Here is a 21,449-nt window from a genome sequence, read left to right as displayed (position 1 = left end):
GTACAGCTCTTTGAAACACCAAACCTTAAAACTGTGAATGCTGCTTATAACTGGTGAAGCAAACTTGTTAAGCCTAACTGTTTGGAGATACACTTAAAATTTTAATTCAAAAGCCTTCTAATAAGAAGTTAAGATCCAGAGCTATGACATCAATATTATACTTAATATTTATTGTCTCAGAAATTACAAAAATAAAATATGAAAATATGTAAAAAAAGAAATACATCATGCAGAAAAGACTTTTCCCGTGAAGTTACTTCATGAAGTAACTTTTAAATTAAAAATACAAACCTGTGGATAGTGCTGAAACCCAGGATGGTGTCCTGGATTACTGGGCTGCACAGGAGCAGGTGGCGCTGCATTTTGGTAGCCAGGCTGCAGTGTTGGATATCCATAACCAAAGGGCTTAGAAGCTTTTGATGTCTGGGGGACTGATGGAGCAGGAACTGGGCTGCTGGTCACAGAACGTGTCTCTAGAAGGACACAAGAAATCCCACAGGTATTAAATATACTTACTGTTTCTTTCTTAATTTAAATGTAGATTCCTAAATGCTTAACAAACAACACTTCCATTTATAAGTTTTTGTATTATCCATCAAGTTGTTTATCTGCACTCACCAAATAAATTAGCAAGGAAGATCACTGCAATTATGCTGATAAAGGGGGTATACATGGGAAGATGACCACAGACTTGTGTAACTACTAACAAAATGCTATTTTACAAGAAAAATTGTAACTTTAAAAAAGTATTTCAACTGAATAAAAAATGAAATAAAACCCCCTTAGAACCACATTTTATTCCAAGATTTGCACTTGATATAAACCACAAAAAGAGACCATTCATGCTTAGTCTCTCGTCTACCACTTACGAGTACTGTTAAAACATAAGGCTAAGGTGACAGAACTATTCTTTAAATGTAGACACAGAGCTTTTCTTGAAGTAATGCAAGTCCCTCCTGTATATCCCTGCAGCACAGTTTAGTCCCACTATTTTCAAAGGAGATTAAACTACTCTTTAGGAATGTCTACAAATGTGAGCTAAGTTTCAGAAGAATTTAAGCTTGGTAAAATCCACCAGGAAAAGTGTCAGGTGAAGAAATCAACCACTCAAGAAACCAACTGCCAAGAAACTACATTTGGCGTGAGCGCTCCAGAAGAAAAAAAAAAAATAGCAACAAATTGAAGAAAATTAAAGCTGATCCTGTTACTCTTTAAAGAAAACAGAAGGAAAAAGTTATTTTTAGAATATGCCTTCAGCAGAACCAAAATGGTTAGTTATTAACTGAGAAATTAGAATTCCTAATCCTGCAACCATGCCTCTGCTACCCTTACTGCATGAGCTAGACCCTATGTCAACAGCAATATTGGCTTTTTATTTGACAGAGACTACACTTTATACAGGAACCCATAAAACTAAGCAAACTATGGTGACATTCTCAGAGGCCAGAGCAATGCAAAAAAGCCTGAGGGAGGCCTCCCAAATTAATCCCATTATCATTTGAAATACTGGCTAACATACCAACATTGAACAGCATCTTTTCCACCTGCTCTCAATATGACAGCTCTACAGATTTCAAGACTGAGGTAGTCTGCTAGAAGGTTCATTTAGAACAAACCTGACACTCCTGATATTTTTAGAGATAAAAATAAGCAAAATAGCAGCCATTTTCTCTAAATGAAGAAAAATAGAAGAAAATAACCTTATCCAAACATCTCTGCAAGCTGATATTGTTGGTCTCAAAACTTCAGTGGCGTGTCAACTATTATCAGCTACTAATGTCAACACAACCAGGCATACTGTATAACCTAGAGAAAGATGCTTGCTTTCACACAGAGCATACATTCAGCACTACCCTCAATATTACCATGGAAAGTATGACTTATGGTACAGGGAAATTTTATTAAATGGTTACTCCAACTTCAGTGTTAAAACTGTGAAAAGCAATTAAAAAAGCGAGGTATGTTCTCTCTGATGATTGCTTCCACTCCCTTCATAGGCATTTCCTTTCATCTACTTGTTAATTAACAATAAACACCACCAGAAATAGAAAAAAAAAAATTCATAAACAGTAAACATGTAAGTCTTTAAACAAACAATTCAGAATTAACATGCAATAAACTGCTTACCTGGATAGCCACCTCCTTCCAGGGCATCATAATTGTTCAGAACAGGAGAGGCACTGCTTGTAGTAGAGGAACTATCAATTGCTGGGGGAGGAAAATAATTTAAAGTTAGGTCCTTCAGAAATGGCAAATTTTTGAGAAATAAGAGACTGAGAATTTTTTCTAAAAATTTGTAAGAAACTGTCAAGAAAGATCCTGGGAAAAACCACCACTTCAGCCCTAGGACTTGAAAGCTATTACCACTGCAAAGAGGAGGGGGAGGAAGAGATAAACAATCAACTTGATATTAAAAAACAAACAAACAAGCACATGCCCAACAAATAGCAAGAGAGAGATCAATGGGAAAAGGACAAAAACAATGAAAAAAGTTGTTTCTTCAAATAAAAAATATTTTTCTGTTAAAACTAAAAGTTCTTTCTAGACTACATCAGCTGAAGCTATGTACATCTTTAAAATAGTCTCTGTCGTGACTTCCTTCACAAATGCAAACTGTTTTCAGAGTGGTTATGCACCATCCCCACCTTCAAGCAAAACTGACAAGTATTGAATTCTTTCCTCTTTCTGTGCTGTTGTAATTCAGAGCTTGCTTTATTTTCAATGTAAAGCTTCTATTATCCATTGAACATTGACAAGAGGCCTCAGTTTCAGTCAGAATAAAGTTACTTTTGGTACAGCCAAAAGTAACTATGTGAAAAGTAACTATATAAAAGTAAGTAACAAAAGTTAACTACCGAAAGTAAAAAAGCACATGGGCATACACACAGTTGTTAGTACTGAAGGGACATCTAATGCTTAATTTTTAGTTCACCCTATGCATATACCTTGAATATCTTACTGTAAAACATCGCAAACAAATATTTTAAAACATTTCATCCAATGCCCATTTCACATACATTTCCAAAGGAAAAGGGCCAAGGAGATTACATGTATCTGCTCCTTAAAACACCCCAAGCCATGAAGCACGACAGAAAAGAAAGAGTATATTTAAGAATTCAAAAGACAATCCTATATATAACTTGTGTGGCAGAACAGACTCAAAAGAGATTCATGGATACTATTCTACTCAGAAGGATCATCCGTGACCACACATCCCATTGCGAAGCTGAAATTATTTCAAGGGAGAACTTCAGTGGTGGAACATTGGAGATTTGATCCCCCTTCAATTGAGATTTCCAAGTAAAGAGACTCCTGCATATGGAAACATAACATCACTGACATTTGGGACACATCAATACCATGGCAACATCATGACTGTATAGATTATTTTTGAGCATTTTGCCTTTAAAGCATTCAGCTAAGAAACAGAAGCACTAGTCCAAAAAAATAACATTAATAGATTTTATTTTAAATAATATATTAACACTGTGAAACTCATACAATGTTAGTTTTCAGATTGTTCTTCACTGTATATTTCCCTTTTTTGCCCCCTGAAGTTCATAAAAGAACATAACTGCAAGATTTCTTTTCCCACCAAATTTTATCTTTCTGTTCTAGAAATTGAAGGAAACAGGATTCATTATTTTGTTCCCTGAGCAGAAACACAGCTTTTAAAGGTTTGGTAAGTCCTACTACAGAAAAGCCAACATACACTTTTATTAGGTCAACAAGATCAAGATTTAAGAATTTTCAACAAGTTTTTCTTGTCTGACCAGAAGCTAGTTCTGCATTTCAAAAAATACCAAGAGGATATAAGCACAGTTGTCAACGTACAAGACACTAGTTCAAGCTTTCTGATTTAACCACTATATCACTCTTCACAGAATTTTTCCCACAGTGAATCGTATTCATAAAATTTTATCCATCTGTAACATAATTCCATATAAAATGAGTTAGCTCTTTTCACTAGAAGATAATAATGATACAGTGAGTTGCTAAGAAGAAATATTATATAATTCCCAAGCTCTGATGGAAAAGTTGAGAAACCAATTTGACAAATAGGTGAAAGAATATATTTTAAAAGCATGCTGTAAGTAAAAATAATGCAACTTAGTTGTACTTCTACTACTACAAAAATCTATACATCACTTCTGACATACAAAAAAGTTCTAGTCAGAAAGTATAATCTCAGATATTTTGAAACACAAACAAGGTCTGCCTAACTTAAAATAAGAAAGTGAATCCTATTACTGAGTATCCCATATACTTACTGAAGACCTTTCAATCAAGGTCTTTGCTTCTAAAGAACTTTCAAATTTTGTAACTTGTTCTTGACAACTGTCAGAGTCCCAAAGCCTACAAGAATTACGATGACCCCTGTTCTACTCTCTACTGGAAAACAGTTGACTCAAAACCAATGAGTTGTACAGTTTCCTGCAGACCAAAAGTAGCTTCAAACTCTAAGCTGGTCACATGTGTCATGGAATTCTCACAGATTCTCCACAAATAAAAACACAAGAACTGCCACAAAATTAAACAACAGTTTTCCTATGCTTAAATTAAGTTACACTAGCTGTTAAAGTTTACTTCAGCATAATAAACACCAGACCAGAGAACATATTAGGAAGACAGAAAAAAAATGTTCTATAAAGAAAAAATATTAGAAAACACTGCTTAGACAAAAGTAATACTTATGTTTTTACAGTTAAGTAATTATTTTACCAATAGCACTTTTGCTTTCAGAGTTTTCAAGAACTCTTTGGCAACATAGTTAAAAATGTAACTTGTAAGAATGACAAAAAAACTGAGAAGCTACACAAACACAAGCAACCAGATGTCTGTATTGGGTTTGTATGGCAAGGTTTTGGTGGCGGTGGGACTACAGGGGTGCCTTCTGTGAGAAGCTGCTGGAAGCTTCCCCTATGTCCAACAGAAACAATACCAGCCGGCTCCAAGACAGACCCACCGCTGGCCAAGGCCGAGCCCATCAGCGATGGTGGTAGCACCTCTGGGATAACATATTTAAGACGGGGAAAAATCTGTGCAATGCTAGCAGCAGTCAGAAGACAGGAGTGAGAATATGCAAGAGGAACAACCCTGCAGACACCAAAGTCAGCGAAGAAGGAGGGGGAGGAGGTGCCCCAGGTACCAGAGCAGAGATTCCCCTGCAGCCTCTGGTGAAGACCATAGCGAGGCAGGCTGTCCCCTGCAGCCCATGGAGGTTAACACTGGGCCCTGCAGCCCCTGGAGGACCCCACGCCAGAGCAGGGGGATGCCCGAAGGAGGCTGTGACCCCGTGGGAAGCCCGCGCTGGGGCAGGCTCCTGGCAGGACCTGTGGGCCCATGAGAGAGGAGCCCAGGCTGGCGCAGGTTTGCTGGCAGGACTTGTGACCCCGTGGGGGACCCATGCTGGAGCAGTCTGCTCCCGAAGGGCTGCACCCCATGGAAGGGACCCACGCTGGATGGAGCAGTTTGTGAAGAACTGCAGCCCGTGGGAAGGACTCATGTTGGAGAAGTCCATGGAGGACTGTCTGCCATGGGAGGGACCCCACGCTGGAGCAGAGGAAGAGTGTGAGGAGTCCTCCCCCTGAGGAGGAAGGACCAGCAGAGACGTGTGATGAACTGACCGCAGCCCCCATTCCCCATCCCCCTGCGCTGCTCAGGGGGAAGAGGTAGAGAAATCGGGAGTGAAGTTAAGCCTGGGAAGAAGGAAGGGGTGGGGGGAAGGCATTTTAAAATTTGGTTTTATTTCTTATTATCCTACTCTGATTTGATTGGTAATAAATTAAACTAATTTCCCCAAGTCGAGTCTGTTTTGCCCGTGACGGTAATTCATGAACGATGTCTCCCTGCCTTTATCTCGACCCACGAGCCTTTCGTTGCATTTCCTCTCCCGTGCCCAACTGAGGAGGTAGAGTGATAGAGTGGCTTTGGTGGGCACCTGGAGTCCAGCCAAGGTCAACCTACCACCATGTCTAACACCTATTCTTCATAAAATCACTCGCATAGCCTGATCTAGAAACCTGTCTACTGAATCTGTTCAGGATTTACATTAACTCCTGGTGACAGGGCATAAAACAGGATGTTTATTAATCAGGTAGCCTACATATTGAACCTGGGTGCCCTTTCACTCTTTTGCATAAAATGAAATTTAAATACAATGATAGCTCAAAGGGTACAAGCTTTAGCTAAGTACAGTACTTGAGAGAAAGATGGTAGGGAGTATGAAAACTTTGTCTCTGGTAGATTTATGGAACACAGTAAGGTATCAAAGGCTGCAACTGATAAAAAAACAAAACAAAACCAACCTGACATATCCTTTGACAGAAACCTTGGCATAGGATTAGGCAAAGATAATTATCTACAGAAAATTCAGTAGGCAGCCCTGCAATAAAAAACCCAAAATGCTCTCTTGTCTCCTTTAGCCTACTCATTAGAAAGCAGAGTTCAAACAGCAGCTGCATCACAACAGCCAAAGCAAACTTTATATCCCAAACTAGAATTGTTTTCTAGCTGGTAAATTCTAATTAGACTCGTAGCATTAGGGGGGGGGGAAAAAAAGGTATGTAAAATAAGGAAATATCCTTAGATTTAAAAAGAAGAGTTACTCAGGAGTTACTATGCATAATTTAATTCTAATACTTAAGCCTGTTGAAAGGGGGAATGTGTTATCACAAAAAAGTGCAAGAAAGTAAAGAAACTCAACCAGTAATCTGAAATAGCAAGAATTACACAGGATATGCAAAGTATCCTAATATTTGTGCTCCATTAGGGGTGGGGGTAATAGAATCACTTTAATACTAATGCATCCTCCAAATATTCTCCTTCTCTGGCTGGAACAATGACAAGTGTCTTCAGCTGAAAATGCCTTCCTCCTTGGAAAAAGAACAACGGCAACTATTTTCTTCTAATATTCTACTAATAATTCAACTGTTAACATAAACCTATCACCTTGTTCTTAATTATGACCTGGATGTCATCATTGTTTTGCTCCATTCTTCATGATATCATTAAGAGCGCATTAAGGTATTTTCACAGTATTCTAGTTTTATGATTTAATTATTTTAATAAAACTCAGAATTATATGGCACTGATTTTTTTCTGTCTAGTTACAATATGAATTATAAGCTTAAAGGAAAAGTCACAAAAGTTTGCTATCCCAAATTAATACTCAAAGCCAGCACACACAAATGGGAGTAGTGTATCAGCACAAGGTACGTGCTATTACTTCCATCTATCAACAAGGATAGAAATCTAATGTTTAACCTCAAAAAGCTTTTTACACTGTTACCACTCATACATAGATTGTAAAGACTTTTCTTTAAGTTAGAAGCAAAAAGCTACCATCCAAGAAACTAAGGTGGTGAGAAACATCAAACGCACAAAACCAGGCCATTCTGACAAAATACAGGCAGAACCCTTGCAACCAAGAACGTAACATTTCAATCAATCAGGACAAACTGCTTCTTAAAAAAAAGTAAACAAGCTTTTAAAGTTCCATACAAAGCAAGCAGGTTAAAACCGAACCTATGTGCCCAAGCATAGAGACATACCTTGGAAGGAGAAAAAAAAAGCAGCACAAATTAATTTACTGCCTTAAAAAGCACACTTATTACCTTTCAATATTTACTACCTTAATTGTAAGAGTTCCCTATAGGTAAAATGAGAAACAAGGTAAACAGTGTTTAATGTAACAATATCAATGGCATCTAGTTGCTTAACATAGGCGATTATCAGTCTAAGTTCTAGAGCTAGTTATCTTCAGAGTTTAAAACCTACTGCAAATCAAAATATTAAAAATATGGGAGTCTTGCAAGTTGTGAATATTACTTGTTAGATACATAAAACATCTGATATTAATATGACAAAAAAACCCCATTTGCTGACCACTACTGAACTCCTTTTTGTTTACTATACTAACAACAGCTGGGAAATTTCTAGTTAACTTGATACATGACAAGTGAGTGACATTTTGTCTTAAAGGAAAAAAAAAAGGTTCAGGGGATGGAAATACGGAACAAAACTTGAGTAGGAAGAGAACGAGATACTGGTGTAAAGCTAAAGCCAACCTGCTTCCTCATCCTCCTCATCCTCTTCCTCATCATCTGAACTTGATGACAAGGGAGCTGGTGCAGAGCTAGCTTGATTATTAACATATCCACCATACTGCATGCCTGTGAAGTGGAAAGCACAAACATAAGAGTCAGACAGACCAGAAAGATGAGAAACGAAAGTCACAAATCATTGCATTAAAAGTGAGAGAAATTAGCCGTTCTAAAGAAAATCCCAACATGCAAAAAGTTAAAATCTACAACCCTAGACTATAGAACTATAGTTCATATATGAACTATATAAGCAGTACAGCAGAAGCAGTTTTTAGTGGGCTAGTTCAGCAAAGTATTAGTAGCACATGGAAGTTAGCAGGACATTTTATACATATATGTGTGTGTGTGTGTGTATGTGCATGTATATCAGGAAGTTATACACACACAGACTTTCTATATATGTATTTAATATCAGTTTGTCCACTGGAATACTTTTAGAAGTTTATATATTGAGATAAAGGAGTTCCTTCCCAGATAAATTCAAATTATTTGTGTTATGGAAACATTAATAATAAACTTTTGCTTGGCACACCTGCCCTTTTTAAGTCAGGAATAATTCACAGAATTCTGAACGCTGTCAGAAATTAATGAAATATACTGCTGCGAGAGTACATGCAAGAGTACAAACATACACCTCAGCAATACAGTCAGTGAAATTTAAGCTAGGTAAACACAAAAACTTGGTTAGTCTTATTTTTAAATTAGTGCCTAAATTCAGGCTCATAGACCCGTGTTTAAGCACCTAAATACACTATCCACTATTAAGATCTGGTGACAATGCAACAACTGTTACCAGTCACCTCCAAACCATGATCTAGAAGGTTTTTTGGTAGTGGGGTTTTTTTGTTGTTTTTTTTGTTTGGTTGGTTTTTACAACATCTACTCTAAACATATGGGAACGATACACAAAAGCAACACATACATATACCATTTTAAAACAGAGTAAAGCATGCAGCAATGGCTTATAATTAGTTTCCTACATTACTCATTATTGATGCAATTACAGCACCTCGAAGAAATCTTAAGTTTCTCTTGTCACAGGCAGGGTTAGCAAGGGTTTTAAATATGCTCGTAGTCTGGCATAGACATCCTAACTAAATGCAAGCGACCACTGTTTCTCTCTTAGCAATCCAATGGATTGCTATAGCAAGAAAATATCCTAATTCTTCCAAAGTCTTCAAAATTTTTCAGATTCTTGAGGGTTTGGGATTTTTTTCCCTGTAGAAGCACTGTGGCACCATTAGCGTTCTTTATTTTAACACTGTAAAGCAGTACAGAAGTGTTGTATGTTATGCATAATCTGAAGCCATCATGGTAATTAATAATTCCCCCATCCACAACTTAAATCAACTACATCAACCTTTATGTTATTTGAATGATAAGCTAAAAATGCTGTTAGTTTCATGGCTTTTTTTAAAAAGGGTTGGCAAATGAACCCAAGAGGACCACTTCAATTTCACTCAAGAAAAAACAGCAGAATCAAGGTGAAGAGTATCTATTCAAACAGTGGAAGTAAAAACAAAACCAGAGCAAAACCATATCACAACATTCTTGAGAAGCCAAACTTTCAGACAGAGGTTAGTGCAAGAAGAGACTGACATTATTTCACCTTATCTACTGCATTAATACTCCTACAATTCCAATCAAGTTTCTCCACAATACAAGTTGTCACAATCAACCCACGTGCAACCAAGGCAGTACAATGCTGTATTTCTACATTTCTCTATACTGCTAAAACACAGGACTAACTCAAGTGATTCACAGCCCCATCTTTTATGAAGGCTGCCAGATGCACTTGATAAGGAGGACAGAAGAAAACCATTCTCTCTGCAAAACCAGACTACAGCCAAGGAGACTATGTCCTTTCTCAGGCCTGGGAGAGCTACTGAGGAATAAGACAGAACAACTGCATTATTGTGAAGGAGAAAAAACAACTTAAAATAAGTAACATGCAAGTAAAAGAGGAAAAAAAAAAGTCAGGATGACAAGAAGATATGCACTGTAACGCTGAGAGCCAAAGTAAAAGAAGATGGGCACAGCGTGAGAGTGCAAAGACAGACCTCTAACAAATACCATGTACACAGATAGGAGAAGAAAAAAAAGCAAATCTACCTGGAAGGGGCATGCCAATGCAAAAATTCCAGGCATAGGCAGATGAGAAAGACTGAATTAGTCATTCCAGTAATGCTACTTTGGAGTCTTTGGAATGTTTTTTTTGGAAAACAAACTTCTACTGCAAAAGCTCCCCCTTTTCCAGTCACTGGTTACATACATAAAGGATGCACGTGTTCAGAAAGAACACAGAAAAAGAGATTAAAAAAATACGCTAGTGACACACAAGTTTAGGAATCATGAAGTATATCACTATGAATCCTCTGGAGGCGGGGTTGGTTTGACTCTTACCAGCCTTATGAGTTTGCATAGATTTTTTATTTTCATTGCCAACAGTACTACAAATTTCTGCCTTTAGGATACTCCTGAGTTGTTCTAGCACAACTGTCCAGCCACAAAAACAATCTGAGAACTGATCTGGCTTAAAAATAACCTAGTTTAAAAAGTCACTCTCAGGTGGAGAAGCCTCCAATTCTGGTTCACTGGCCAGCACAAGGGAGAAAGCAACTAAAGGGCACAAATGGGTGGCTGAAGACAGCGGTTCCAAGTGCCACCATGTGCCTAATCATGATTTCTGTTGTGACAACTCAGCTCTGCTTAGTATCTTTTACAGAGTTGCTAACAATGTTAAAATCTCCCACTCTTAAAACTGCAAAAGCTTTATTTTGAAATCATTATTTATTTAGAGCAAGATTACTTCATAGGTCTGGCTTAAAATGCAACCATGTAATTTAAATCATCACAAATTTCTTGGACTGGAAACTTCTAAACCCTGCTACCAGTGTACCTGTAATATATCATCATCACACTCTAAGGCTTTATCCTGCTATATTTTACAGACACCTAGAAATGTAGGTGGGAGGACACAAAAGGATAAACTGGGATAAGAGCTCATTTGCCTATGAAATAAACCAACTATTTAGGTATTCTAAGTACAATCACCCATACCATGAAAGTCTTTAAAATGTAAAGCCTACATTTTATGTGGCTTATGTTTCATAACGGAGGCCTCAACAAAAATGAAAATGAAATAACCAGCCGCAAAAATAAACTATATTCTGAAGTTCTTTAACTGGCTCTCTACCCATAACCCTCATATTTTCAACAAATTTACTATGGCATTAAGATCTCAATATTACAAAGAGTAGTTCTTACAAAATGAACCCTCCTCTTCTCCATTCTTAAACTCGTTGCTATAAGTTATTTTCATTTACTCATCAGCTCCTCTCATCAACATAAAACCTAAGGAAGTCTAAGATAACAACGAGACAGGACACACATTCTCAAAATTCATCTCTAGGATGCCGTTTTCAAGTAAATTAGTTTATCTGCATTAAATTTGTACAGATATTTATGTAAGATGAAACAGGCTTTAATACATTTTAAGTTTTTTGTCCTGTTAGAACTTAGCCAAGTAAACAATTAGAACATTTTAATTCTGTATAGGAATGCCCACACAGGAGCTTAAAACAATGAAATCCACTTTAAAAATTAATTCAAACTGGTTTTCCAGAATGCTTTCATGTAGACAACACTACTCTATAATAAGAAAAAAAATCTGTCCATTTAATCTCTGCTTGAGAAACACACTTGGAATTCTAACAACCCAGACAAATATTCAGCAGATGTGTTCTATTTTTTCTGTAGGTTAATTTCTACAAGTAAAGTTATCACACTTAACTATTGATAAAAAGGTACGAGAGTTCATTATGTATTTCAGACTCCTCAAATGAAACTAAATGAAAAGAGTTCAAGTCTTCTAATGCCCACAAAAATACCATCTAAACATAGAAACATACATGTGTGATGACATGTAGATGGATTTATTATTGATTATATTAATGTAAATACAACTAGATCAATGCAAGCTCCTGACAACTTATCTTTATATTCCTGACATAGGTATATTGTTGGTTTTAAAGCCTGCTCATTCAGCGACATATTGCATTAACCTTCACTTATATGGAATTATTTGAATTTAGTGAAGAGTTCAGCAGTGACCGCAGTGATTTGTACTTAATGTACTAAGTGTTCACACATTATACAGGAATCACTGCACGAACATATATATTGCACATCAAGGCAAGCACAGTTAAACAGCTAAAATCCCTTTTCTCATTAGAAACACGGTTATGCGATTCCTTTGGAAGATGAAGCAACAGTTTTTTTCTAGCAAGCACATCTACAGTACAAATTCTACCCAGTATCAAAATCAGCTATAAAACTGTGCAAGAACCAAGCACAGTTCCAAAAACTGATTTATCATTTTCCTTAAAATGGTACACTGTACACACGACTTCTCTTTTTGCTTGTAAGATATACAGAGCTGATTCACAGACAAGTTACTTCTTTACATTCTCCACTCCACCAGAAAAAGGAGGAAATGGAGGAAAAGGGGAAATTTAGACATTTATAGCAGAGAACTTTGAAATTTAAGAATAAAAAACATGCTGTGACAGGCACACACTATGCTTTTGGGAACTATTTTGAACACTAGACATATCACATTGTTCTGGACAAAATTCATGCCTACTTCCACCTCACACACCAAGTTCTTTTTCCATAAGAATTTAAAATTCTGAAATTAACAAGAGAAAACACAGCAAAAAAAAAAAAAAAAAAAAAGAAATGAGCCAGTAAATTAGATTTGGAATACTAGATACAGAAACATGTAATAGTCAAGAGGCAAGTCACAACATCAGGTCAGAATTAGTATGGCTGAAGAAGGCTCAAGACCCAACTGATTCTTTGTCAAGAGGCTATCAGCATCAGAACAGGAAGGAGCTTATACAAGAACTCCTCTGTTCTCCCACAAGAACTCCTGCAGTAGCTTTCCATGGGAGCTTACAGCTAGGGAGTAAGAAAACAATTCCATCAGTTTGAATTTAATACTCAAACTCACTCTGTTTCCCAGTGCTAGCGCTAGCAAATTGCTAGTCTACACCTGGTTTTTCAATACAGACTGATTACAAAAGCTACTTAAGACCTTCTTCCAAGAAGTTAAAATAATGAGCAGCTTTTTGGAAGAATAAGGGAACTAAAAGAAGGGCTTTTTGAGGAAGAGACGTGTAAGACTGCCAACAAGACAAACAAGCCAAAGATGACATATGGCCAAAGGAAATCAAACAGAAGAGCTAACAGAAGCTAGAACCAAGGTGGTACAAAACAAGAACACCAAGGGAGCCTGATGAGATGCAAGAGGTGTACTCCAGTCAGACAAATGCAGAAGAGCAGCAATAAAGCTTCCAGCATTCATGTGAGCATGTGGAACTGGGCAGAAGCCTGTACTGTAACTTCCCATTCCCTTTTAGTACCTTCCTGAAGGGTTGACTCTGGTGACTGTGTAACAGAGGGTGAAGATCGTGGCTGTGAAGAAAGGCTTGGAGCAGGGGTCCTTACTGATGAGATCACAGCAGAGGAAGCAGATGTTCCAGCCCCAGGCTTGGTAAACGGAATGCTCTGGCTCACAGAGTGCATAGGCTGTGAAGAATCAATGCCACCTGGAAACAACAGCAGAAAGCAGAAACACTTTGTTTGTATTTGCACAGACAATTACACAATGCAATCACATTTGATTTCACACTAACTACAAAAACAATACAGTACTTTGAAGACAGATGCCTTCAAACAAGTACATATGGAAAAGTTGGTTGCTTTTTTAAATACCCGTATTGTTAAAACTCCATTAAAATGAACAAATTGCTCTGACAACTAAACAGCAAAAAGGAAAGCATGATGTAGCAAGATCAAGATTAAGCAGAAGCTAAATTGATCTATTTTTGATCCATCCCCACAACTCCATCCTTTCACAAGTTCCTCTTCCCAGATAAGAGGAAAGCAGTCCATGCGGGATAGCTCCCTCTCAATATTCCTCCCACAGCCAGGAAACCTGAAAGTCACCTGTGTAGTAGACCAATATTCTGCCTTCTTCACAGGGCTGGCACTTTGCAATTCTGGTACTCAATTATGAGACCCATATTCCAAGCAATCTGTTTCAATCAACCCTGAGTATTCCGCAGAACTTCTGATGTGTTTTAAACATCTGGACTAGATATAATCTGCTTTAAAAAGTCAGATTAGTGCTTTGAGAGATTTAACATAGTCCAGTTGAAATTCCTATCAGATAAGGACAATGTAACTTCAATTAAGTTAGCATTTAAGAGGGTCACTCTTTGTTTATAAATTGAAAAAAATCATCATATTATGATTCTTTCAAAAAAAACCAAAAAAAACCCAACAGACCAAACTATTAAAAATAAGAATAGAAAGGAAATGGTTTGACCAATACAACTCAGTAAAACACAGAAATTAAGCAAGAACAAAATTTGTTGTTTGTATTTGTAGAGTACTTATTTGAGTTACAGAATTCACTAGAGGATGCACATGTAATATTAACTTTGCTTTCTCTGCACATATAGCAGTGTAGTTCATACAGTCCCTGATTTTTCCTTAAATAATGGAGTTGATATCTGAAAGGACTTTATGGGGAAGTTGAGGCTTCCTTTAGAGGGGGAAGAAGAGGCAGCTTAAAGTGATCCTTCTGTTTATCTAATTTACTGTCAAAATTAACGGCATACATTTTCAGCACCTTAATGGAACTTTTATTTATTATGCAGTTTTCAAATATAATGTAGAGCATACATACAGCTTTTTCACAAGTGTTATCAAAATCAAAATTAGGATATGTATTTTTCCAAAGTACATCCACACAGCATTTTCTATTGAAATGTACTTGCTATAACCTCTGCTTCTACACATTACGTCTTGTAGACTCCTCACAGAAGCAGCAGCACCTGTCAGCAGAAACTTTCTTCTTAGGGTAGCTACACAGCTTCCTCAAGCGAGATACGCAAGACAAGGGAAGGTCTTTGCGACATTAGTGTGCTTACCTAGGTTTGTAGCAGAGAATTGTTTTGGGAGTTACGGTATTTTCCACACTTCAAGTCAATATAGCAATGCTTGCAGCATCAAGCACTGCTGTGGAGCATGCTAAATGCTACGTCAGTGTCGCACGTTCAAAGCCAAAACCAATTTACACCTGGATTAGCTAAAGATGTAATACCTTCCTGCCAAGTACTAGTATCTATTCTCAAACAAAAGTTATCCAAAATATCCTTAAAAATTACATGGATCTTTTACATGCATTGTAAGAAAACATTATTAAACTCTGAGAAAAAAAAACAAACGTAATTTTTTCTTCGCACAAAAATCCAACATGCAAAATCACGTTAAACTTCATTTGTTGACTCTGGGAAGTTTTCGAAAGCCATAAGTAACTAAGACCAAAGGAAACACTTGGACAAAGTTAATCTGTAAAAATACATTGTTAGTAACTATCATCACATGAGACAATCTACTGTTATGGTAATTAGGCTATCAATTTTTTTTTTTCCTCTGGCCAGTAAGAAGATTGTGCCCTGTCATATAAGTACTATAATTTAGGATGGTACATTTTAGCTCAAGACAAAGCTGGAATGAAGAGCAGTTTAGAGTACAAGTTTCCCATCGGCTTATCCAGGACAAGCCCAATCAGGCCATACAACATTCCCACCAACCGATGTCATGAGAAGCTAAGAGCTTTGTCAGGCTACAATAAATATAAACCCCAATCTCAATGACACAGTATTTTCTGTTTTTCATGTTCTACTCCTCTCACCTTTAATGTGCACAGAAGTTTTCCCTCGTGCCTTTCAACCACAAACCTCTCTTGCACTAAAAATGCCCAAGTACACCACTTGGTTACAAAAGCCACGTACCAATAAAGATCTACAGTTAAAAGGTATGCTACAGAAGGAATCCGCAGAGCTGTGCAAATTAGCAGTGTAATTCATTATTTTTCCTATACGCTATCACTTAAAGTTTTTATTTCATTTCCAACTTGAGACCTGCAGGTAGTAGTTAAAGAGTGTATCACCACAGTATCTTCTCAAATTTTCAGAAGAGATGCAAGAACCATCCCTTTTGAGTTGCTACAGCTATGATCTTGACTTCTTGCCTGCCCCCCTGCAACATACCATGCAATTTCTACTGAGAGATTTACCATCTCCCTGCAGCTTGGTTTTCAACAGCATCCTATCTCCCCGACTTTCTGTATCTCGGCTGCAGTCCTTCCCCTTTTTCCGACCACACCTATATTAGCAGATTTACAGGATTATAGCCTGCATTTCTATGGAACTGGGGCAGCAAGGACTTTAGATCCTGATCTGACATAAGGGGAAGTATGTACATGAGAGAAAGAAATTAAAGTGTCTCCTGCTCAAGCAGACTGCCTATGATTACAGGACAGCAGACAAGATCCAGGAAGCAAAGAAACCCACACCATATACCCACAGGAGGAGTTCTCTATCTCCCTCTCCTCAGGGAGGCAGGGGGGAGTCCAGTAAAATTTGGGCACCCTGGCTGACATCCACACTGACTGGAACGCACCAAGAAAAATCAGAGTGCACTGATTTCAGCTGAAATAAGCTGGAAAAACATTAAGGAAAGTTACTGACCTAGAAAGACAAAAAGCCTAAATAATAGAGGGTGTGTTATTTACATAGCATAATACCATTTCTGGACAGATTTATATCAACATTGTTCTGCTGAAATACAGAATTTAAAACTAGAAGAGGGCATTTTTGCTAGATGAAACTAGTTTAAGCCAGCAAGAAGAGAAAAACTCAAATATTTGTATTCTATTTTATTTATACTTCCTAAAGCAAAGAAAATTATTCTCACTGGCTGCTATTCATCAAAACAGGTCAACTGCCAGCAAAAGATGCCTCTTAAAATAAATGTCGTCTTTTCTTCTAGTGAAATTTCAGCAAGCTTCACTGGAAGTACTTCAGTGATTTCAGACAATGACTGCCAAAGTTTTAGAAAAAGATTTTGTTGCAGTTCTAGGTCCTCAGTACATGACATACAGCAGCTCAGGGGTTTGATCTTAATAAATTCAGCATTTTGGGGGCTTTCCAAGGCCCTACAGAAACTAGTTTATTTAAAAATTTAATTGTAAGTCCAATGCTTGGAATTTTCCTGATTCAAGTAGAAAACAATTCAGAAATCACCAAATTTCTGAAAAGCTTATGCCAGCCGAAGTTTCCTGAGTAAGTCCTGTTTAAACATACACATTTTGTTAAAAACATGGCATTCTTCTAATATAAACAATGTTTCATTTTCATCACAGAGAGCTCTTAGTGTTCACACTGCACAAAACTACTATTGAAAAATACACTAAGACAGTAATATCCTGAGTGACAGTCCTTCTAAGATTTGCTTATTTATAACTTCAGGGTTGTGAGGGGCCTTTTTTCACAGCACAGCAGCAATGATAGCAAACTGTCTTATTGGCACTCTGACTAATAGCAGGATAGTGCATCAAAATTTCTTTACATGAGCAGTCACAGAAAGCACACTTAGGAATTTCAGTACATCTTAAATTTTTTTCAAGCAATTTGCTAAAAACTATGCACAGAACAGACTGCAACTGTTTTCCATCATCATTTCCTTCCTGGAGAACAGCAGGGAGGATGAAATATTCAGAAAAATTCCTTCTTACGAATCATTCATCATTTCCTTAAATTCCTTGTGTGTTGTACTCAGACACTTACCAAGGAGGTACAAGAAATGGCAAATAATTTTCAAGATCCAACTCCTTTTTTTAAAGGCTGCAAGCAATTCGAATGCTATCTATAAAATGACTCCATCTGAGAACAATAAGACTGCACTGTATCAGTGTCCCAAGAAGTAAATCAATTATGCCAGGACCAAACAATTATTTGCCATCTTTTATTAGTCAGGTGTTGTAGCAATTGAATTTTTAATATATTTTAGCCAAAGATGTTGAATTCTAGACTAAAAAAAAAAAGTCTGATATTATTGGAGGCAGTCTATTTAGCCCCAGACTTCAAAAATGGTGTAAGTCTTTAGAATTTAGTAATGAAACAGCCCGGCTCTTCCTTCAGCCTAGCTACTGGTTGCTACCTTTATTTGCTCTTTCCCAGTCAGTAAATATAGAATCATTTCTATGCTGAGGTTGAACCAGGATTCAAACGGAACAGAAAAAAGTTATTCTCCAGATAAATCAGTTCCACAATCCAGCCCACTGTGCAAGGAAGCACGGAGCATGCTTAGCTCAGCTCTACAAGCTCAGAAAGAATGTGGTTTAAGTCATTATGCCTACAGTCCAACAAACGAACCAAGTACTGTAATATTACTCAAATGTAACAGACAGTGGACCAGTGTTTATTTTCTTAACTGCAAAGTGTGTACCTATTCCACACCACTACCCCAGCCAGTTCTATCATCAGCTCTTTGAAAGTCAAGTGTAATATTACTACTTCTTCTTGAGGCCATGTATTAACTCAATCACTCCCTTCAGAAGAGCGCTGAATGGTTCAGAAATAAGACTATCTTTGGCTTGTATTGCTCTTCATGGTCTGGTCAGCTCCACTGCTCCACCTTTAAAACAGCTGTTCCTTATAAAAAAATATTGTTATGAACAAATAATATACTTCAAGACACCCTCAAAGGACATAAAGTTAACAGGCATTTAAATTAAAAACTTCTGTAAATAAAACACTACCAGTCTGAAAAAACAAGTTGTTTTCATATGACTACTGCAAATCTTACTATTCTGGAATGATACCTGCATTCTGCCAAGACCAGCTGTAGATTCTGCGCTCAACAGAATCAATTTTTTTTGGCCAGTTTTAAACCGTTAGTCCTTGAAAGAATTAATTTTTATGCTCAGCCTTGAAATGCCATTAACTTCAGAAGCTTTTCAAGGAGCTCCCTATTTTCTTTTTAAAGAGATTTTTTTTTTCGTATTTTTTGAAATTTTAAAGAAAATCGCACAGAGCACCTCACAGAGACAGAATTCAAATCCACTAATATTCCAACTACTAAAACTGAGCTGAAGGATGACACTCTACATCCTAGTCTTGGGGGGAAAAAAGCAATATTGAAATTAAATTCAACCTTGGTATGGATTAGATGAGCTTGATTTAAGCTTAGCTGTTTTTCCCGGGCAAAGCTTTACCATCAAGCAAAATCATGTTCTTTCAGAAGTCCTTGGTCTTATAAAACCTCCGCTACAAGGAGTCCTAAAACAATTCCCATGTTGAACTATAATCTGAAATATCTGGCATAGAAAGGGAACATTCTACACTTCTCTAATATCTGTCTCATCAGAAAAAGAAAACCATTAGTCTTGCACAGCTTACAAGTCAAAACTGCATGAAGTCAGAAAATTACCAGTATAGAAAGAAAACCAGAATTTTCCTGCACATACTATTGGGCTCTCAGAGGGAGAGCAAGATGTTTCAATGTGGAGGCACTCCCACATCTCTAATCTTTTCCATTCTTCCTACTAAGTACTGCCTACTATGAACTTGTACTCATTTTTCCTATGAAGCAGAAGCTGCAACTACTAGCAAGGATTGAGTATACTTGACCTCAACTGGCACCTTCACAACTTCATTCTCTATAGCTACATCCATACTAAAAACATCAAGTTGTTGCTTACAAAAATCAGCTAAAACCACCAAAATTGCTCTCTCATTCAAATGATTATCAAAAATATTAATTAAAAAAAAAAAAACAATTGCCTCCAAACCCATGTAGGCTTCTGCTTTTTCTGAACTTTCTGAAGAAAGGAGTGCATACATGTTCACTTAGGTAAAATTTAAAGAATCAATATAGATCATGACTTAAAACAAATCTCTAGCCAGAAAAGGAAAAAAAAAAAGTACCTTTGTGATTAATAGACTTATTTCAGAAATTACACATTCCTTTAAAACCACATGAAAAAATTCCCTTCCAAGGCCACGTACATGATAAAAAACCCCAATAAATTAAAACCATCCCCCAAATAGTGTCTTTTTCTCTGTCTCTTAATAGAAACATATCAGTGATATGATTAGCTGCTATTGTAAGGACTGTGGTAACCAAATGAGAAAAACTTCAAGAATGTATAAGGACAGAATTCAGAATTCAAAACTGCAATAGAGAATTTCACATAGCGAACAAGTACAAACCAAGAAAAGCACATGATTTCTGATGTTTCCCAGACACATCTGGAAGTTCACTAACCTTCAAATAATACCATACCTGTATTTATTTGGTTGTTTACTTTAGCAACCGATCCAGTGAGATTCCTGCTGAGGTTGTCTTGAACAGACTGAGCAGATGAAACAGTTGATAATGTCGAATTATATCCCACAGGAACATGCTGTTGAAGTGAATGAGGTACTGATGTACTCTGGCTAGAAAACGTATTTGTCTCTTTGAACGGTCCAACAGCAGGTAGGCTCTGAGAGGTAAATGCCTGCCCATACACACTGCCAGCAGCTGCAGGATAGGAAACGTTAGGATACATGGCACTGGAAACCACGGGCACGGTGTAGTGATCAGAATTAAGGGGAAATCCCTGAGATGCAACTGAAGAGCTGACAGAAGTGCTGTAGTGATTACCGAATGCTGAATATGACTGCTGAGCACTCGTATGCAAGTAGGATGCAGATGATATTGCTCCTTGAATAGGTCCTTCAGCTGACCCCACTGTATGAGGAGGAGTTTTGTTGTACAACTGCTGCGATTCCTGTGTATTCAACACACGGGTACCCACAGAAGGTGTCATAACATTTTGTGCTGGTGCTGAATAGTAAGTAGGGTAGTAATTGGCTCTATACTCATTATCCAAATGTGAAGCAACAGCTTTATTGGGCACTTGGGAATAGTGTCCTGAGGGCACACTATAGTTTGGAGGATGTGAGGCGTAGCCAGAGGGGAACTGCATCCGACTCTGCACAGGACCTGAAATGAAGAGAAAATGTCACACGTATTAAAGGTGCATCTGCCAGTAGTGCCAATGGACTCTGTACTTTAACTAACCAACAATTGGTTTCTTCTTGTTTTCTGTCACTATTTTTGAGGTCAATTTCCATCAGCAGAAAGAGAACAAACCAAGTATAAGGAATGCAAAATACAATATTTGAAGTAATTTGCAAACACACAGAGAAGTAACAGAAAAACGGATTGCTTCCATTATCCAAAGACGTTTCCATGCCAAGACTGTATGCCTCACACTTGTACTTTGAATATTTGTAAGAGCTTTTAGGAGCTTAATATTTAAACAAATAGTGAGCAACAGTAAGCACCAAACTGATGTTTCTAAGTGTCTGAATACAACAGTATGCCTTAAAGAGACTGACTGAATATAGAAAATGAAAACCTGCAGTCAAAACAATA

At 37.3% G+C, this 21,449-nt stretch overlaps 1 protein-coding gene across 5 annotated transcripts in view; it reads right to left on the bottom strand.

Annotated features, from left to right (window-relative positions):
- SEC24B (SEC24 homolog B, COPII component) overlaps positions 1-21,449 on the bottom strand; it is a 48,523-nt gene that overhangs the window by 21,735 nt on the left and 5,339 nt on the right. For 4 of the 5 annotated variants that reach the window (XR_015699594.1, XR_015699595.1, XM_087736012.1 and 1 more), the window contains exons 2-6: positions 20,310-21,014; positions 13,532-13,717; positions 8,070-8,174; positions 2,128-2,208; positions 292-473 (exon numbers count right to left, since the gene is read on the bottom strand). Coding sequence is in view for 3 of the 5 variants with exons in the window: in XM_087736012.1 (XP_087592138.1) it covers positions 292-473; positions 2,128-2,208; positions 8,070-8,174; positions 13,532-13,717; positions 20,310-21,014 (1,259 nt within the window). In the remaining 2 variants the exon portion in view is untranslated. The remainder of the gene's footprint in view (positions 1-291; positions 474-2,127; positions 2,209-8,069; positions 8,175-13,531; positions 13,718-20,309; positions 21,015-21,449) is intronic. The other variant, XM_087736013.1, reaches the window with a different exon arrangement.

The sequence above is a fragment of the Nipponia nippon genome, unplaced genomic scaffold (genome assembly GCF_047370975.1).
Source record: "Nipponia nippon isolate SJK-2023a ecotype South Korea unplaced genomic scaffold, ASM4737097v1 scaffold_6, whole genome shotgun sequence".
Classification (NCBI taxonomy): Eukaryota; Metazoa; Chordata; class Aves; order Pelecaniformes; family Threskiornithidae; genus Nipponia; species Nipponia nippon.
This window is presented reverse-complemented; position numbering and strand designations above follow the sequence as displayed.